The sequence below is a fragment of the Grampus griseus genome, assembly GCF_964374135.1.
Source record: "Grampus griseus genome assembly, chromosome: 9".
In the NCBI taxonomy this organism is placed as follows: domain Eukaryota; kingdom Metazoa; phylum Chordata; class Mammalia; order Artiodactyla; family Delphinidae; genus Grampus; species Grampus griseus.
Genome location: NC_139003.1, coordinates 77801050 through 77819739, shown reverse-complemented (window position 1 = coordinate 77819739; position 18690 = coordinate 77801050). Strand labels below are relative to the sequence as shown.

The 18690-nt window shown below is 34.7% G+C and overlaps 1 protein-coding gene across 1 annotated transcript in view; it reads right to left on the bottom strand.

Moving 5' to 3' along the window:
* The window catches only part of SEMA3D (semaphorin 3D), a gene marked incomplete at both ends in the record, with an annotated part of 133847 nt that extends 126506 nt beyond the window's left edge, over window positions 1-7341 (bottom strand). Inside the window, one exon of the mRNA XM_082661799.1 lies at window positions 7191-7341. Within this exon, the coding sequence (XP_082517925.1) occupies window positions 7191-7341 (151 nt within the window). The remainder of the gene's footprint in view (window positions 1-7190) is intronic.
* Window positions 7342-18690: the final 11349 nt, after the last annotated feature.

Sequence of the window (18690 nt, the reverse complement as noted above, 5' to 3'; positions counted from 1 at the left end):
AAATGATATACTCAAGTGCTTTCTAGGCATCTTACTTAGATATCTAATAGCCTTCTCAAACGAATATGTCCACTTGATCTTCCCACACGACATTCTTTCACAATCTCTGCCATCTCAATTAATAGTAACCCCATCCTTAGATCAAAAACAAACAAACAAAAAAACCATGGAGTCAGATTTGACTTCTCTCTTACTTCATATCCAATCCATCAACAAATCCTGTTGGCTCTACCTTCATATCTTCTTCTCCTACCTCCACTGCAACCAGTCTGGCTCATAGACCATCATTTCTCACCTGGATTATTACAGTCCTCTCAGACTTGGCTCCCTATTTCCCTGATCTCTCCCTTTCAGTGCACACACAGTACAGAAACCAGAGTGATCCTATAATAATGAAAGTCAGACCATGTCACCTCTGTGCTCAAAATTCTCCAATGGATTCCCATAACACTCAGACTAAAAACCAACGTTTTAACAAATGACAACAGTGAAAGGATCTAATACTTCTTCCCTCCTATTAACTCTCTGATTTAATCAATTTTCTTCTTTCTCCCATTCCACTGGTTTTTTTGCCATACTTTAAGATCCTTGAACATGCCAGACACCTTTCCACCTCAGGACTTTTGCACTTGCTGTTCCTTTTGCCAAAAATGTTCCTTTCCTGAGTATCTGCATGACTTGCAACAATAATTTCTTGAAGTATCTGTGAAAACATCACTCTCTGGGTGAGCTCTTTCTTGAGCGCCATATTTGACTACTACACCCCCACCAATCAACTTTCCCGATTCATTTTTCTCCATAGCACTTATCATCTTCCATCTTGCTGTGTAATGTACTTATGTATGGTCTACCTTTCTGTATCAGAATATAAACTACATGATGCCAGGGAGTTTTGCCTCTTCTACTTGCTAACATATCCCCTTGTTGCCAGCATGGGGCTGGAAACAGTGGGCATCATAAACTATTGTTATTAACCACTGAGAGCTGAATATCAAATACACAATAATATTATCCTTGAGCTCTTAAACCTACGAAAGCCCAGTCCCACACACAGCCTCAGTTTAGAGAAAACACATCTGGGAAAACAAGTGAGTCCATTAAAAATTAAACCATCAATGACTTTCTCTATAGAAGAAAATATATGGGAATTCTTACTATTAGATTGATAATACTTCTTTACTATATACTTAAGGAGAGATATTCAGAGCAAGTCATCTTCTTTTCTCATTGATTTGACAACAAAAATGTCCACTTTAGAAAGGAACTCCTGAATGAATGATTTTATGAATCCTTTTAACCCACCCTGAAGGCTACCAACTACTCAAAGACACTACTCTTACCAAAGTCAATAACCACCTAAGGGCTTGTTAACTACTAGAAGACAATGAAGATAAAAATACTGGAAAGTACCTTCAGTAAATTCACAATCTGTGGGTGGTACTGGACTGAGGGAAACTAACCCTAGTATAAAATGTTTGAGAGTAAACAGAAGCAATTTTAATATATGCTATAAATCCCCAGGAGGAAACTATGTAATATTTTTCAAACTTGTTTATATAGGGAAAACTCTGGTCTGGGAACAACCATTAATATCTAGCAAGATAATAGTGTTTCACAAAAATTAATAATTGACAGCATTTATTAAATGTTTACTATGCCAAACACTGTTTTACATGCTTTACATGGATCAAGACACCTTCACAACTACCTGATTAGAATTAAATAAATTAACGCACTTGGAAAACTGCAGTACATAAAATAAACATCCATATGTCCCACAACTAGTAACAGCAGTTAAGACCTAATAAGCAGTTTGGCTTCAGAACCTGCCTTCTTCACAGCTATACTCAATCGAGATATCAGAAGTTATACAAAACTAGTCAAATCAAACAAGTTAGATGAGTGAAATGGCCATGAATCTCTACTTGAGGCACGCCACATTTCACAGCTAAATAGAGTCATTTTTAAATAATGAAAAATATATAGACTTATCCACTCATTCCTCAGAAGACTCAAACAAGATAAAGAACTATTCTATCAAATGCACTAATGTTTAGTTATACAATAGCAGATAAAAATTTTAAAGATGATTTCCAGTTTTCTTTTCTATGAAAAGACGTAAGTTTTGGAGGAGCAAAAAATAATTAGTACTATTGGTAGTTACTGAGAAAAGCATACTGCCAAAGATGTAATAATGAAACCTTGTATTTTTTTTTTATATATCTTGATATTTGTGTTCCTGAACATGCAATGCCTCCCTCAAGGGCACAAGGTGGCAAGAACATGGGCCTGGAACTAGAGAGGTGAAAACACACAAGTCAGTTCTGCCACTTAACAGCTTCTTGCTTTGGGGCAAGGCCTTCAGGTTCTAACCTCATGTTTCTTATCTATAAAATGGGTATAAAAGTGATGGTTCTTCATAGTGTCCTAAAGTCTAAGTAGGGTCCTGGATGCAGTCTCCTGTTTGATGTTCCTGATAGAACTTCCCACTATTTGAAATAACCTTCACCTGTTTGTTTACCTGTTTATTGTTTGCCTCCCTATCTGGTAAAGAAATTCCAGGGGGACAGTGACTTTTCTCTTCCTTTTTCAAAGTTTTTGCCCATTCCCTCTTTAGCTATATTACCTATCTCATCTTTAGGAGTTGTCCAAACAAATACCATTGCAGATACAAACGATTCCTGGGTATAAATATCCTTAACCGGCATGAGTTCCTTCATGATGATTTATAATACAAAAAATGCTTACAGTAATTGCAAGACTGAAGTTGGTCATTTTTCAAAAGTTATATTTACTACATCTGCAGTATAAAGCATACAAGTCACTGTGAGAAGCTCACCTTGTAAGGCCATATATATATATTACCCTTATAAAACAAAACCCAGAAATACAGAACATCCTGACCTCTAAGTTTCCTTACTTGTTACTCAAGAAACTGATTTAGTATGCATAAATGTGCAAGAATTCAAAATATGCAACTGAGGGGAAATCTCTTTACACAACAATAGAACCAAACAAGCTCCTGTGGATTCAGAGGTTCAAAGCTAAGTCTTTATCAAAGAGCATTCTTTGGATAAAATGGTTATTATATTTCTGTTGGCCTTTAAGAAATCCCTCAAAATAATCTTGCAGCTGTTTAAAGTAGCTAACTCTACTGATACTGGCTGTGTCTCTGGTCTGCACCTAAGGAAGCTTGAGTTATGGAAAGCAAAGCTGATTTTGTGCCCATAAAAATGAATTATTTTTGAAAATACAGTTAATTTTTCATTTTGACTGATTTTTCTAACCTCACATGCTGGCAGTATTTTAATGCCAAGCATGAAGTTTTAGACTCCCTCAAAACTAAGCAATGGGTGATACTAGGTGATCTTCACTCATTAGTCAGTCATAAGAGAAAGAGAAAATGCCAAAGGAGAGTTCTGATTATTATCTCAGAGGTAGGAATTTTCCTCGTCATAACCCCATGTTAGCAGTGATGTTTACGTTATAACTTTGTTTATTCAGGAATAGGCTACTTTTTAAAACTATTACATCAGGATTTGAACTACTTTCCTTTTACTCTCTCAGATATGGCAGAGAAGAGGTGGCTAGGGAAACTGTTGAAATTCTCCCAAGTGTATGGTTAATGCATACTTACTTCATAGTGCTGAACTGATGATTTCCAAAGAAAAGTCCCCAAATTCTTATAGGTGGAAAGAGGAATATTCTGTAAGCGTTGTCAGTAATTCTCCTAGCCAAGATCATTACTCTATTATTAGCATACAATCTGGCAATGAATGGCTAACAGCAGCCACAGGGCGCTATAGGAAAGAGGGAGGGGGAGGGGGGAGAGGAGAAAGGGGAGACAAGGGGGAGAGGGGGTGAGGCGGGAGTGAGTGTTTGTGTGTTTGTGTGTGTGTGTGTGTGTGTGTGTGTGTGTGTGTGTGTCTATTGAGGGTGAGTTGAGAGATTTTTAAAATTCCTTCCCTGCATTCAGTCTTTGCTACTGCTTTTGACATGTATCAACAGACAATCGACATGTAGATAAATATCTAAAAAATATAACATTTGGAAAGTATAGTAAATATAAGAACCATCCAAAGAATAGTTCTTATTGCATTTAATCCAACATTTATACCAGTTCTCCTTTTATATAAGTACTAGGTGCTAGAAAGAGTGAAAATCTATAGAGAGATAAATAAAACAGGATTTTGAACTCTTATATGGTTGATTCCAAGTATTAATACAAAAACATAGATTCATACCAAAAAAAAACCCTCTAACTAGGGATAAACTAATTAGCAGCAGCTACATAAAATTAATGTTTTTTAATTTTTTTTATTTTTAGGAACTGATTTGTTATTTTCTAATGATCAAGTTACCACATTTGAGTTAATATTTTACAGTCACTCATATAAAATTTTGATTATGAACACAAATTAGCACAATGACCATCTCTCTTTTTCCCATAAGATTATCAAAGTCTGTAAATCTCTTTTGGCTACCAAGAGGGTGTGGTCTTCAACTCCATTTAATTTTGACAATTGAAATCATATAATCAGTTAGTCAAATATCAGCATGATGCTTCTGTCAACTTTAAAGTTCACTTCCGTAGGTAAGTGTCTCAGGCAAGAACTGCTGCTCTGGTCTAGGGTGTGAGAAATATGATTAGGCACCCAGGCTCTCCAAAGCACGGGGCTGACTCAGGAGCTGAGCCACCAACTAATTTGAGACCTTAATTCCTCAGTACCTCAGTAACCTCATTTCTAGGCAGATGATAATAATCCCCACCTCACAGGGTGGTGATGAGGATAAAATGACATCATTCACACATACTCCTTATACCAATGCTTTGCTTATGATGACTCCTCAGTGAGTAATTATTAACTATTATTAAAGTTTCTTTCCAAGTCTAATTTATTTTGCATGGTCCACCCTCGTCAATGCAATGCTCCTGTGTTATTCACTATATCATAGAAACCAGGTAGTGTTTCCTTTTTTTTCCGTTCAATCTATTTTCAAACTTTCTCTTTTTTTTTTTTTTAATTGTTTGGCTTTTCATACTTGTTTTCTGTTCTGTTCTTAAGATAAATTTTGAAAACAGGCAAACAAATCTGACTTGTGTAATATGATGGGTTGTGAAAAGTCCATATTATATACTTCGGTGATCCATATCTCTATCAGGATAGAGAACATTTCCATAAGCCCAGAAAGTTTCCTCTCATATCCCTTTCCATTCGATCCTTCCCTCAACTGCACAAAGGCAATGCCCTGAATTTTTTTAACCATAGATTAGTTGTCTCTGCTCTAGAAATTCGAGAATACAAAAACTCAAAAGTAATGTTACCTTAACTCTTTAATTCATGAGGTATAAATTCCAAACAAATACCAACATATGAAATGTGTAATGAGTCAAATAAGATAATTCCACTTAAGCTTACATTAGACATCAAATTTGCTTTTACTATTGATATTTAATTTGAGCTGAAAATAAGTTGTCTTAAAGATTAAAACTGCCAGCATGATTTTTACCCGCCAAGTTCAGAATAGAGGAGTTTGAGTTCCCTACATTCCTCTCATTACTTAGGTATTAAAGAAGCCAAGGGGATATTACAGAAAAAAAAAAAAAAAAAAGAAATCTTTGAGCATGAAACTTGGCTCGTTTTCTCTCTCGATATATATATTGATATATTACACTTACATATAAACACATATTCGTATATAAACTTTGCTTTCATACTAATTTAAACATTTAAAAACAATTATCTTAGTAGATTTCATTTCTTAAATGTTTTCTCATCTCTGTATTTTAAGCTTTTCACACAGACTATTTTTTCAACAATAAAATATGTATATGCTTGAGATATTCAAGGTATTTTAGTTTGTTAATATTTTTGAAGATATCTTACTGTTTTAAAAAATACTAAGGATCAATGAATTAGTAGCAGCTGTATAGAATTAATGATTTTTCTATTTTTAGGCTGTTGAGCTGCACCCCACAGGCCTACAAGACTTGTGCTTGCCCAGCTTCAAGACCAAAGAGCCCAGAGGCAGCGACAGAGCCATCAAAGGTTTAATGGATGGGAGATCTTACATGTCTGAAGCAAGGTTCTGGAGCAACACCCCACCATGTATGCGGCTCACACCGAAGCAGGACAAAGCAGACAGGCTTCACTCCCACGGGCAGGGGGAGGTTACCACTTATAAGGGAAATTGACGGCAGTTTGGCTCATCAGTTACCAGGGAAACCAGCAGAGGGGCCCGCCCCTAACTGCCCCTTTGATAGGCTATCATGGTGGCTAAAATTAGAACAATCATTAGCTGCGGCATGGGGCAAGCATGTAGGAAGGTCTGTCAGGTGAGTAGGGTATAGGTGAAGCAGGCACTGGTTGAACAGGGGACTTACAGAGAGCAAGAGAACAGCTATCTTGAGTGGCCTGACCATACATAGGTATTGATTTATTTTAATATAAAACTGACTACAGGGACTTCCCTGGCGGTCCAGTGGTTAAGACTCCATGCTTCCAATGCAGGGGGCGCGGGTTCCATCTGCGGTAGAGGAGCTAAGATCCCACATGCCAAACAGCATAGCCAAAAAAAAACAAAAAACAAAAACAAAAAACTGACTACAACTTGCTGACCAAAATTTCCTAATTATGCTAATCAGTAGTTTAAAATTGTAAATAATGAACTGAAAAGCATACATTAACAGTTTTGGTGTCTATTTTCTTCACCAAGAATAATGAATCAGTGGGCTTTGCATTCTGTAATAATCTTCCTCTTATTATTATTTTTTTTTTGGTACGTGGGCCTCTCACTGTTGTGGCCTCTCCCGTTGCGGAGCACAGGCTCCGGACGCGCAGGCTCACCGGCCATGGCTCACGGGCGCAGCCGCTCCGCGGCGTAGTGGGATCTTTCCAGACCGGGGCACGAACCCGTGTCCCCTGCATCGGCAGGCGAACTCTCAACCACTGCACCACCAGGGAATCCCGGGAGCCCCATGTTTTGTTTTGTTTTGTTTTGTTTTAACCATTCTTAGCACGTAATTCTCAAATCCTAGCACCTGGTTTTTGTTTTTAGCACCTGCGCCACCAGGGAAGCCCCTATAATAATCTGATTATTAACTGATGCCAATACTACAAACATTTCACTGAAGTCAGTATGCATTTCTAAATAAAAGAAGGCAACCTGAAAAACACTGACACATTTACCTTTGTAGGTTAGCTTGAGTCGTGGAATATTTTGCTTAGACGTTCCAGTGACTGGAAGAAACAGCATGGTCATGCTTAGCATCATCAGGGCATGAAAAAGGTAAAAATCATGGTTTCTGGACTTTGGTCTCTCATCTTTAGTAACCATCATGATGAAAACAATGTTCTGTTTCAAACAGCGTTAATTTAATCTAAAAAGAAGAAAAGAACTATTAATATAGCAGTTTGCAGATTTTCCTACACTTACTAAATTATAATTTTATGAATGTATGTAGATTTAAAAAAATACTTGCTCCTTGTCTCTCGTTCAGCTCCTAGAAATTGTTGCAAGGGAAACGAATCAGAACTGAGTAATAAAATTCAGGTCTGGCTTTACTCAGGACATGAGTACAGACCTAAAAAGTCAACTACTTATGTTAATTAGCGACTATTCTTCTACTAAAGTTTTTGTTTTGTTTTGTTTCATGCAAATGTAGGAGTGACCAATTCTTTCTGTAACTTGATGAATTCTTGATCAGATAAGAATACTGCTAGAAGCCTACACTTTCCCCATACCATTCTCAAAGGAAAAGATTCTCAAGCAAAATTTAATAAAAGCTGTCATTTTCAGAGAGTTCGTTTCTCACAAAACATATTTTAACAGTTCACCTAAAATTGGGACAACTGGACAGGTCAGGGCCACCAGTATAGATTTGAGGCCTGGGACAAGGCAATCTTACCTGCACCCTATACTACTCCACACAGGGCAGCACTGAATATAAAAACAAACTGTAAAATAAAAGGGTTTATAAGAGGAGGCGGTTTTTAACTAGGTTGCCATAAACAAGCTGCCTTGGCTGTCTTTGTTAAGACACGGAATAAATCAAAACACACATATTTCAAACTAAGTCTGGTAATAATAATTACAAATAATATTCGTTGAGTATTTACATGAACCAGATACTTTTTAAGAAGTGTGTTACATAGATCACTTAATGCTGTTAAATTCATTAAAGAAGTAGGTCATTAGACTGAGGTGGCTCTAATGCCATGGTAGCCCACCTAATCAAACAAAATCTAAGCCTGTAAATGCCTCAAAGCTACGAACTCAGAACTCTAAGAACAACCAGTTAACTAGGCTTTAAGCTATAGCCAATAAAATAATTTCCTTTCTTTGTTTCCTAAGTCTTCGCCCTAATATCCTATCAGTGGGGTGCTCCTAACCACTTCCAGTTTGGTGCCGCGCAATTCAAACTGATTTTTGTTCAAATAAACTCTTAAAAATTTTAATATGCCTCCGTTTATTTTTTAATCAATGCTAATGACGGTCAAGAAAGATAGGTAATTATTTTCCTCGTTTTACAGATGAGGAAACTGAGGTACAGGGTTTGATAATTCTCTCAAGGTCATGCTGCAAATAGAGATGGATTAAAACATTTGTTCTGGACTTCAGCTAGAATCAGCCTCCTTAGCCCCTAAGTCTTTAGGTGCTTTTCATTATGGCAGAATCAAGTGACCTTCAACTCTTGATGCAGTCTTCAACTTCTCTTCTTTCTCCTTGACATCTTCTAATAAATAGCCCACAGAAAGGATCTTGCTATGCGTACTTCCTGGGAGGATTCCAGATGTGGTACCTGCTTCAAGTGCCAATAATTTCTTGGTAACAGCTTTAGCCATAATAAAAAAGTATTATACTTTAGTATTTTTGTAATTATTTAATATCAAAATAAATATGTCTATATGGCTTAGTTTTAAGAGAATGTCTAAATAAGAGTATTTTTCTTATGGTAGATCAAGTCTTTACTAAAATGCCTCAATGACTTTGAATCAAGGTTCCTTAAACTTACCTTAAATCTCAGAAGTTAAGATCAATCTGGGAATGTGAAATAAAATAAAATATAGGGATGTATTAATTTTTTTATACAAGACAAACATTCTAAGAATGGACTACAAATTGTATGTTGTTTCTTCATGAAACGTTGAATATGAAGGCTTAATAAAGTATATTTTCTCAGTTACTTTAATTACCCGTAGGAAGTACCAAACTATTCTGTCTTTGTGTGTAATCCATGCATATTTAGTTATTTGATTTAGAAGATTACTACAAGTGAAAAGAATCAAGTTCATTTAGATACTCATTTAAGAATATCGTAGGTCACACATATTTTATTCACATTTACTTGACATATGTGAATGTGTCACATATAACATATTTTATTCACATTTGCCACATATAACATATTTTATTCACATTTACTTGACATTTCTTGATGAGTTCACCTAATGATATAATTTAAGGGAAAACAGGAATGTCTGTCTGACCAAAAAGATCTACACTATTAGCAGTCCTTAATGAAAATTCTAGTTTTAAAAATTTCAGTAATATATATTTTAAAATAAAACACTAATAAAGCCCTTCTGTAAATAACATTTAAAACAAACTCTTAAAAAATAAAGAGTTGTATTATTTCAAAACTAGTAGGAAAACGCATATGCTATTGGCAAAAAACAGAGTCACTTAACTGGTCTACAGAAAAATTTATCAGGATTAGTTTTAAGTTATGTGAGTTTTAATTTACTCACTGTCTTAAGAAATGCATGTTTGCAACTTTTCAATTTTACATTTACACAAGTAAAACACAGATGCATTCTTTGAGTTACAGATTCTCCTTAAATACTTACTGTTTTTTTGCAAATAAGAATGTGCATTTAAGAATATATAATACACATACACTTATGGTCATTAACACCATTAACTCATCTCCAATGATTTATTAAAGTGAGAAGAAAGATAAGATTCTTATTTGAAAGGAGCAGTTGATTATACACAAATAAAGTATCATGAAATAATTGCTAAAATCGAGATATTTATAAGATGCTATGGAAGGCAGCTCAAAGGAGTATCATATAGGTTTAAGTAAGACAAGGATAGTTTCATAGAGGACAGAGAAAGGAGAATAAAAAGCAAAAAGAGACATTTCCAGGTAACAATGATACCTAGTTAAGGGTTTCTGAAAAGCTGGAAGCATGATAGGCCTGCGAAGGGTGAGACAATGTAGCATAATCCAGTGGAGTGAAAGAGAGAGGAAACCAAAGAGGGATTCAGCCTAATGCTTAAATGTGCCTCATGCCTGTTCTGGTAGCTAATATACAATATTAGGACTCAAATGATGCTGTTATTCCACACTGCCTTTGGTCTTAGATCATATGTGCTGGTTTCATCCATATTCATCAGTGCTTCTCTAATCCCACTTGCCTGTTTCTTTTACTTTTCCCTATGTCCACATGTTAGCAGAAGATCACAGCAGCTCCACAGCTTTGCCACACAAACATGTATCCTTCCACCTGCCCATACCCTCCACAAAGAGTGAAAGGTTAGTTGAATATAGAGATTAAGTATATTAAATTTCTCATTAGGTTTAGTTTTTCTGAGCTTCTGGACATATGTAATACTACTTTTTTTTATGACATGTAACAATGCATGTAATGTGAATGTATGTTTATGTACACACGCGAAAGAGAGGAAACTTTCCGTGTGTTCATTTTATTAGCAATAATGACCTCAGTACAGGACATTTCCTGTGAATTAATGACCAGTTGAGGTTAATGGCCCTTAGCTATGTATTGAGATATCTACTCCTCCAACTGGTCATTAATCGCTAAGACATGCCCTGTGGTCCAACACTATAAGTTAAGAAGATTGATGTTTTGGTTTCCAATGAACAGTAGTCACACTGTTCCTTGTTACCTAACTCATTAATATTGTTAAATAACTTAAAAATCAAAGCACTGCTTTCCTTGCTAGTATGACATTCCGATAAGTGCCTACACGTGCTGAACCATTTGTTGAGGGTGAGGGACAAAATAAAACAAAAATTCTGAAACTCCTGGAACTTTTTTTTAAACTTTATATATTTTTCTCCTAATTCTTTGTTTTTCCTCCCAACAATCCTTTGAATTCAATAGTTAATCTTTTAATTGAGATAATTTATGGGTTAAATGTATTGCCAACAACGTCTCCAATAGTCTGTTGATATTTTGCTATCTTCCAGTGCATGTCAGCGTGTGTATCTGTGTGTTTTTTGTACCTACACATGTGTGTGTCCCGCATCTGGGAGGAATTACAGAGAGAAGTAGGTGTGATTTAACCTAAAGTGGGTGGATTTGGTGAATTGCATAGGTTATACTGCATGCTACTGTCTGTAACAAGCTCGACCTGGAGCCAATTAACTGCACATAATCTGTTCCACATGTTCACTGGGACAAACAGCACCCTTGGGGATCTTCAGATGTGGAGCCAATGGGGAGTGTTGTGATTATGAGAGATTTTTACACACTCTTCCACTAAATCAGAGCTCCAAATGCATAATCTCACACTCAAGAAGGCCTTGTGCCATTTCCCAAAGGAATACAAAGAGTCCAGAACTTATTAGATAGATGGTAAATCGTCAAAAATATTATTTGAGGAGCAAGGAATAGAAAATTTTACATGTGAACTTCATTGATTTCTCTTATTTATATCTATTTGTTGCAAGAACGTATAATTATAGTGAAAAAATAGACCATATGCATAGGAAAAGAAAATACATGATAAGTCTTCACACCTGAAAACCTTGAACTTAGACATAGGATCATTTCTCAGGTATGTGTGTGCTTGTGTGTGTGTGCGTAGGTTGGAGAAGGGAGAAAAAGAATCCTTGATTTCTTAATTTATAGAGTTACTTGTCCTTCATACCTTTGTGGTGGTGCACATGAGGTCACTTGAGAATTTTTTATCTTACTCATGAGACACAAAGAGCTATGACCATCCCCAAATTAAAGGTACTACCAGTATAAACTCACTTTAGCCTAACTGTAACTCATATTTTTGAGTTATTGTTTGATCAGATGGTTTTCCTATAGAGTACATAGACTGATCAATTTAGTAACATTACTTCCTGGCAGGGAAATGGAACATAGCGACAAAGAACCAAACAGAAATTATAGAATAAACTTGAACAACAAAGAGACAACATAGGCAAACAAGGAGAAACTTTATGTTTGCAGAGAGATATCTTACATTCCATTGATCAAGTGCAGTGACATCAAAGCAGAATGCAAGTGAGATGAATGAAGGCTCACTGGAAGGGTGCTTGGAACGCTAAAATTGTCATTTACATTTATTTCATGTCATCCGTTTCCAATTTCTCTTTCTGTGTTTTCTAATATACATGATATTCTACTACTTTAGTACCATCGACAGTATGCAATCACTGCTCAAGTGTACAGTATTATTACCAATGGATGGAATTTATAGGGTAGGAACTTTTGGTTGAGGAATTTTAACTGTCCATTAATAGACTTCATTGCCTTCAGATGTCACAAATTCTTCATCAATTGATATATTCCACAGGAGTCTGTCAGACCATCTGATTTTTCAGAGATCATGAAAAAAGAGACTTACATGCTAAACTCTATGTCAGTAAGAATAAATTACAGTAATTCCATTTTTATTTTGCAGTGGTTTAAACACAATGTTTGTATTTCTAAAATACACTGAAAGTATATTGTTGTATAAATCCCTGCTCACCAAAGCACCAGTGTTACATGTTACTTGAGTTTGGAAGACTTATAGCCTTGTACTTAGAGCCAGATCAAATTCTCCACGATCTTACCTCTAATGAATCCAGCTCAATAAAAAATAATAGAATAATGAGATTTCAGAACATACATGTGTAACATGTTAGATTTAATATCGTGGGTTACATTTTTTTCCTGAACATGACAGTAACAGCAAAACCATGCTTACATTGTAAAGAAGTCCTAAAGAAATCAAGTGCCTCTGACGCCCAAACTGCTCAAATAATTAACACAGTTAGAAAAAATTAGTAAGACATGACTATAAATGACTTTGCTAGCCATCTTCTTTTGCCTATATCTCATATTAATTGGCTACTCAAAGCAGATCACTAATGGTTATCAATTTGTTGGGTCAGAGAAAGCAACAACAGCATAATCATAGTTTGTTTCTCTTTAAATTTGAATAATCCACAATTCAAAGGTTTAAGATTTTTCTTTCCAAATTCTCATTTTTTAGAGAGCATTTTGATCCACGCATCTTTTCATGACCAAGATAATCTTATCCCTCACGCTTTGGAATTCTGACATACATTTTGAGAATTATAGGATATCTTGTCAAATTTTAATGTCTGCCTTTTGTATTCAAAATATAAATGTATATTATTTAAACTGATTGTTTTTTAAAACTTAACATTCTACACCTCAAATATTCTGATACGTGCCCTCGGCAGTTTAAAAAGAGATTTTTAAGTAAATGAAATATTGAATAAAGCAGAGTAGGAATTACTGTAATTAAGAAAGCAGAACAATCATATTTTCTTGAAATAAAAAGAGTTAACCATGTGTCTGTTATTGAGAAGTTTCTCTATTTTATTCCTTTTATCTTTTAGGAATATCATTAGCATCAAAACAGAATCATGTTCTGGTAAATATCCAAAAGCTTTAACTTTCTTTCCTAAAGCACACATTTAGCTATTAATTTAGACATTGAGTTATATGCCCAATAAAAATTTTCCCAGACTTTACAATACTGATCTACTATTTCTGCTATGTGGGCAATAAATGGATTTACATCTTTTAAAAAATTGACTCTTCAATGATCGAATACACAAATTTTCTATATACAAATTAATTTATTGGCCCCATGGTCTCTGTATCAGCAAAAATAATTGTGCACCTCATGTAGCTTGTCTTTCAAAGCAACATAGGTATCTTATTACACTTAAAAATATTCTCATGGTGCTTTTACTTCAGCAGCACTTACAAGGACGGAGCAGTGCAAAGACACACAAAGAGAAGAGCACAGCACCAGCATAGGAATGACAGACAAACATGTACAGTTAAGAATTTCTTTTTACCTCCTGACCTGTGTGGTGGTGCTGTTTTTTACAATTTTCACATGTATGTTATATTTTCCAATTAAAAATATTTATTGAAAAGATTAGTTACGCTACAAGAAGGAAACAAAGGTTTTTTTTTATTGCTTAGTGGATACTTTACAGGACTGTGAGACAAGAGATTCATCATATCCTCAAAAACAATATACAGAGGTTATTAGCTGCCAAGCTGTAAAAATGATATCAACCTATTGTATAAAACTACTTATGTATAGGAAATAGTAAAGTAAGTTCCTATAGCAAAACTAAATTATAACATGGGTTCACACTATATTTAATTTAGGATCTAAAGGTTGTAACTATTGGAAACTAGTAAATAATAATGAACTAATTAGATTACGTTTTTAAGGCATGTGATATAGAACAATTATAAGGATTCTCTTTAAAACTCCTAACACTTTTAAATAAACAGACCAAGAAATCCAATCGAATTGCCAGCAACTCCAGTATCTAAAAGCAAACTTCTTAATCTGAAAAACAGCACAGAGCAGAAAAAATGTGACCCTGAACCTCATATTCCCATAAATTCTCCAGGAATGCAGGTACTTCTGAGACCAAAACACTTATGATAAGTTAAATGACTTTTTTAAAAAGCAAAAGGATGTGCTAAACACATGAACACAATTTCTTTCTTTCTTCACTATTTAATGAAATGCCTAAGGGAAATAAACGTTTCTAGCAATGTAAGGATTCCACATGCATAGCAAGAAGAGTTTAAATAATTCACTTCATAAACATAAAACTATCTGGGAATAAAAATAGGCAGCATGTGAAGGGACCTAAGTGTCATATGCAGAATTTAGAAACTCAGTCTTCACATCAGATTTGAATTTCATGATAATCGACCCTACTCTGCTATAAATAAATTAAATAGGTAAGTAAATAGATAAATAAATAAAATAATTTTAATGTAATTAAATGTGAAAGTCATTAATATTTTAAAATTTATCTTTAGCAAATCGAATTCAACAACTGATGGCTATTGTGTCTTTCTTAGGCAAATATTACAACATAAGTTTGCATGTGCTCTTTGTAGGGGCTGCTAGCCCAGAAAAGGGCTGGGTCTCTGAAGACAGTTATCTGTAATAGAACTCTGAATTTTGTCACAGATGATCTACCAGCTATTACCAGAAATTCAAAAGTTCTCAAGACTATGACCCAGTCAATACTCTTACATTTGGTTTAGTTCTGCTATTAAAACACTAAAAATAATTTGAAAATAAAGTTGTAACTATTATACATAAACTAATATTATAATTTTCATTTTTGTACACTTATATGATTGCATTGTTCAATTTCTTCTGCCTATACTTCTAAACATGCCCAGTTATACCTTCCATAACTCCTCCAGGACATGTCAGAAGTAGAGTGGCATGGTGCTTGAGCACGCAGGCACAAAGCCCAGGTCTGCCGCTGGCCTCCTGTTTATTGATGGGAAAGTTACTTAACTTCACTGTGTCTCACTTATCGCATCTGAAATAGTAGATTATACCAGTATTTAACTCATTTGTTGTAAGGATTATATACCATGATGTAAAGCACTACACCATGCCCAATACATAGTAAGTGATCAATGTGTATCAGCCATTTTTAAATTACTACATTTGATTTAATTTTCTATTAAGATTCTTTTTAAGTACAAAAGCAAATTATGGTTTTAAAGACATTTAATAATGACCTGAACATATGCCTAGAGTTTATAAGGGCTGTAAAATAAAGAGTTCTCAGGGAACTATTATATGATTTCCAAAAGTATGAAGATAAATGAAGAAAATAATCACAGGTTACCACCAAAACAAACAAATGACCATGCAAGTAAATAAACAAACTCCATTTCTATGGCTTAAGCGGGGACAATCAGTGATGGTCTGAATTTTGTCATGAAGGATAAGATACAATTGTATCTGGAGTGCTTCCAGTGCTACTCATTCAAATTAAATGATGTACTAAACCACAATGAGGTATCACCTCACACCAGTCAGAATGGCCATCATTAAAACGTCTACAAATAATAAATGCTGGAGAGGCTGTGAAGAAAAGGGAACCCTCCTACACTGTTGGTGGGAATGTAAGTTGGTACAGCTACTATGGAAAACAGTATGGAGGTTCCTCACAGAACTAAAAATAGAATTACCATATGATCCAACAATCTCATTCCTGGGCATATAACTGGACAGAACTGTAATTCAAAAAGATACATGTGCCCCTATGTTCATAGCAGCACTATTCACAATAGCCAAGACATGGAAACAACCTAAATGTCCATCAACAGATGAACGGATAAAGAATGTGTGGTATATATATACCATGGAATACTACTCAGCCATAAACAAAGAATGAAATAATGCCATTTGCAGCAACATGGATGCAACTAGAGATTATCATACTAAGTGAAGTAAGTCACAAATAGAAAGATAAATACCATATTATATCATTTACATGTGGAATCTAAAATATGACACCAATGAATCTATCTATGAAACAGAAACAGAATCACAGACATAGAGAATAGACTGGTGGTTGCCAAGGGGGAGGGGATTTGGGAGGGATGGAGTGGGAGGTTGGGGTCAGCAGATGTAAGCTATTATATATAGAATGGATAAACAACAGTGTCCTACTGTATAGCACAGAGAATTATATTCAATATCCTATGATAAATCATAATGGAAAAGAATATTTTTTAAAATGTACATATATGTATAACTGAATCACTTTGCTGTACAGCAGTAATTAACACAACATTGTAAATCAACTATACTTCAATGAAAAAATAAATTAAATGATGTAGTTCTTTAAGAAAGAGAAAATAACTAAATATCCAATCAAATAATAACTTCATATAAGAAACAGATTCAAAATAGAATACACACTGGTGAATACGTATAATGCTTGGCTTTAATATTTTCACTTGTTTTGAAAGATTAAAAGGATCAGGCTTCTTTTGGTGTCTTTTCCAGAAAGGATACTAGCTTCAAAGGGGAAAACAGGGAATTTTAAATAACCTTGCGGGCTATGTAGAATTGAAGGATATACTATACTCAATGGTGTACTCAAAATATAGTAATGACATACGCTACAATTCAATATATCCTTTATATTGGATCGTAATACATTACATACACATTTCAATTTTTTTGCATCTATCCTATCCATCTATCCTATTTAATTCAGTGTACTGTTTTCCATTCCTACCCCCACCTTTATTTTTAAAATGCGTGAAAAGATCTTTCACAAACTCTTATCAGTGTTCTTTACGTTTCACTTTCTTTAAACAAGTTACCCTTTCTAGTTATGATGCTACTTAAGAAGTTTACGTACTTTATATTTTATAAGTTGCTGACATCCTTTGACATATGTAAAGTATTAAATAGTTAATTAAAAGAATTTTCTTGCATGAAAAAATAGTCATGTTTAAAAAGTTATATTTTATCCAAGATCAATTTTTTACATTTTTTTACTAACCTTAAAATTGTTATTTTATTATAAAGTATATTTTGAAATTCATAACAGCTTACAAAGTGTGGTTGATCTAACTTCATTATTAACATCCTATGATTATCATAACACAGCAAAACATTGATATATAGCAGGAGCTCAAAAATAATTTTTAGTTTATTGACTATAATAACCCAGAAAATAGGAAAGCAATATCTCCTGACTGAAAGCAGAACAAAATTAGATCTTATGTTAATACTGAATTAGGTTTTGGTAAGTTAAAAAATCAATTACATTTAAACCATTTCAGATCTGCAAACATGCCAAGTATTATTTACAACAGCTTACAAAATTGCTGTATTTACAGCATACCAGATTTGAGGTTGTCTCTCCCACATATTCAAAGAGCTATTGTGCATGTTAGAACATCTTCATATATCTACTAGCCCTGAGATGGAATATTAAAAGCATATATTAAAAAATTCCTTCCAGGGCTTCCCTGGTGGCACAGTGGTGGAGAGTCCGCCTGCTGATGCAGGGGACATGGCTTCGTGCCCCGGTCCGAGAAGATCCCACATGCCGCTGAGCGGCTAGGCCCGTGAGCCATGCCCACTGAGCCTGCGCGTCTGGAGCCTGTGCTCCGCAACGGGAGAAGCCACAACAGTAAGAGGCCCGCGTACCGCAAAAAAAAAAAAAAAAAAAAAAAAAAAAAAAAAAAAAAATTCCTTCCATATTCAATTATTATTCAAATACATATTTGCATAAGCATTTAATGTTTGTATAACATAAGCTTTACTGTCTTCAAAATGCATATTTCAATTCATGTGGATCAGACACTAATCAAACTAAAAATAAATATAATATATAGACCAAATAGCATTATTATAAAATGATAGAGTATTGTTTTATAATTAACACAGGTTTTAAACTTTATATATACCTTCATATGAAGATATCATATTTTCGAGTATGACTCTATAACACTTTCTTTCAGAAACACTATTAGTTATACCAGATATGCAATATGGAAGCATAGTGTGGACCTTGTTAACAAGCTCATGGGTAAAGGTGAATTCATCCCTTTTACCTACATTCTCTTAATACATATAAGAGAGTAGGTCCTAGACTAA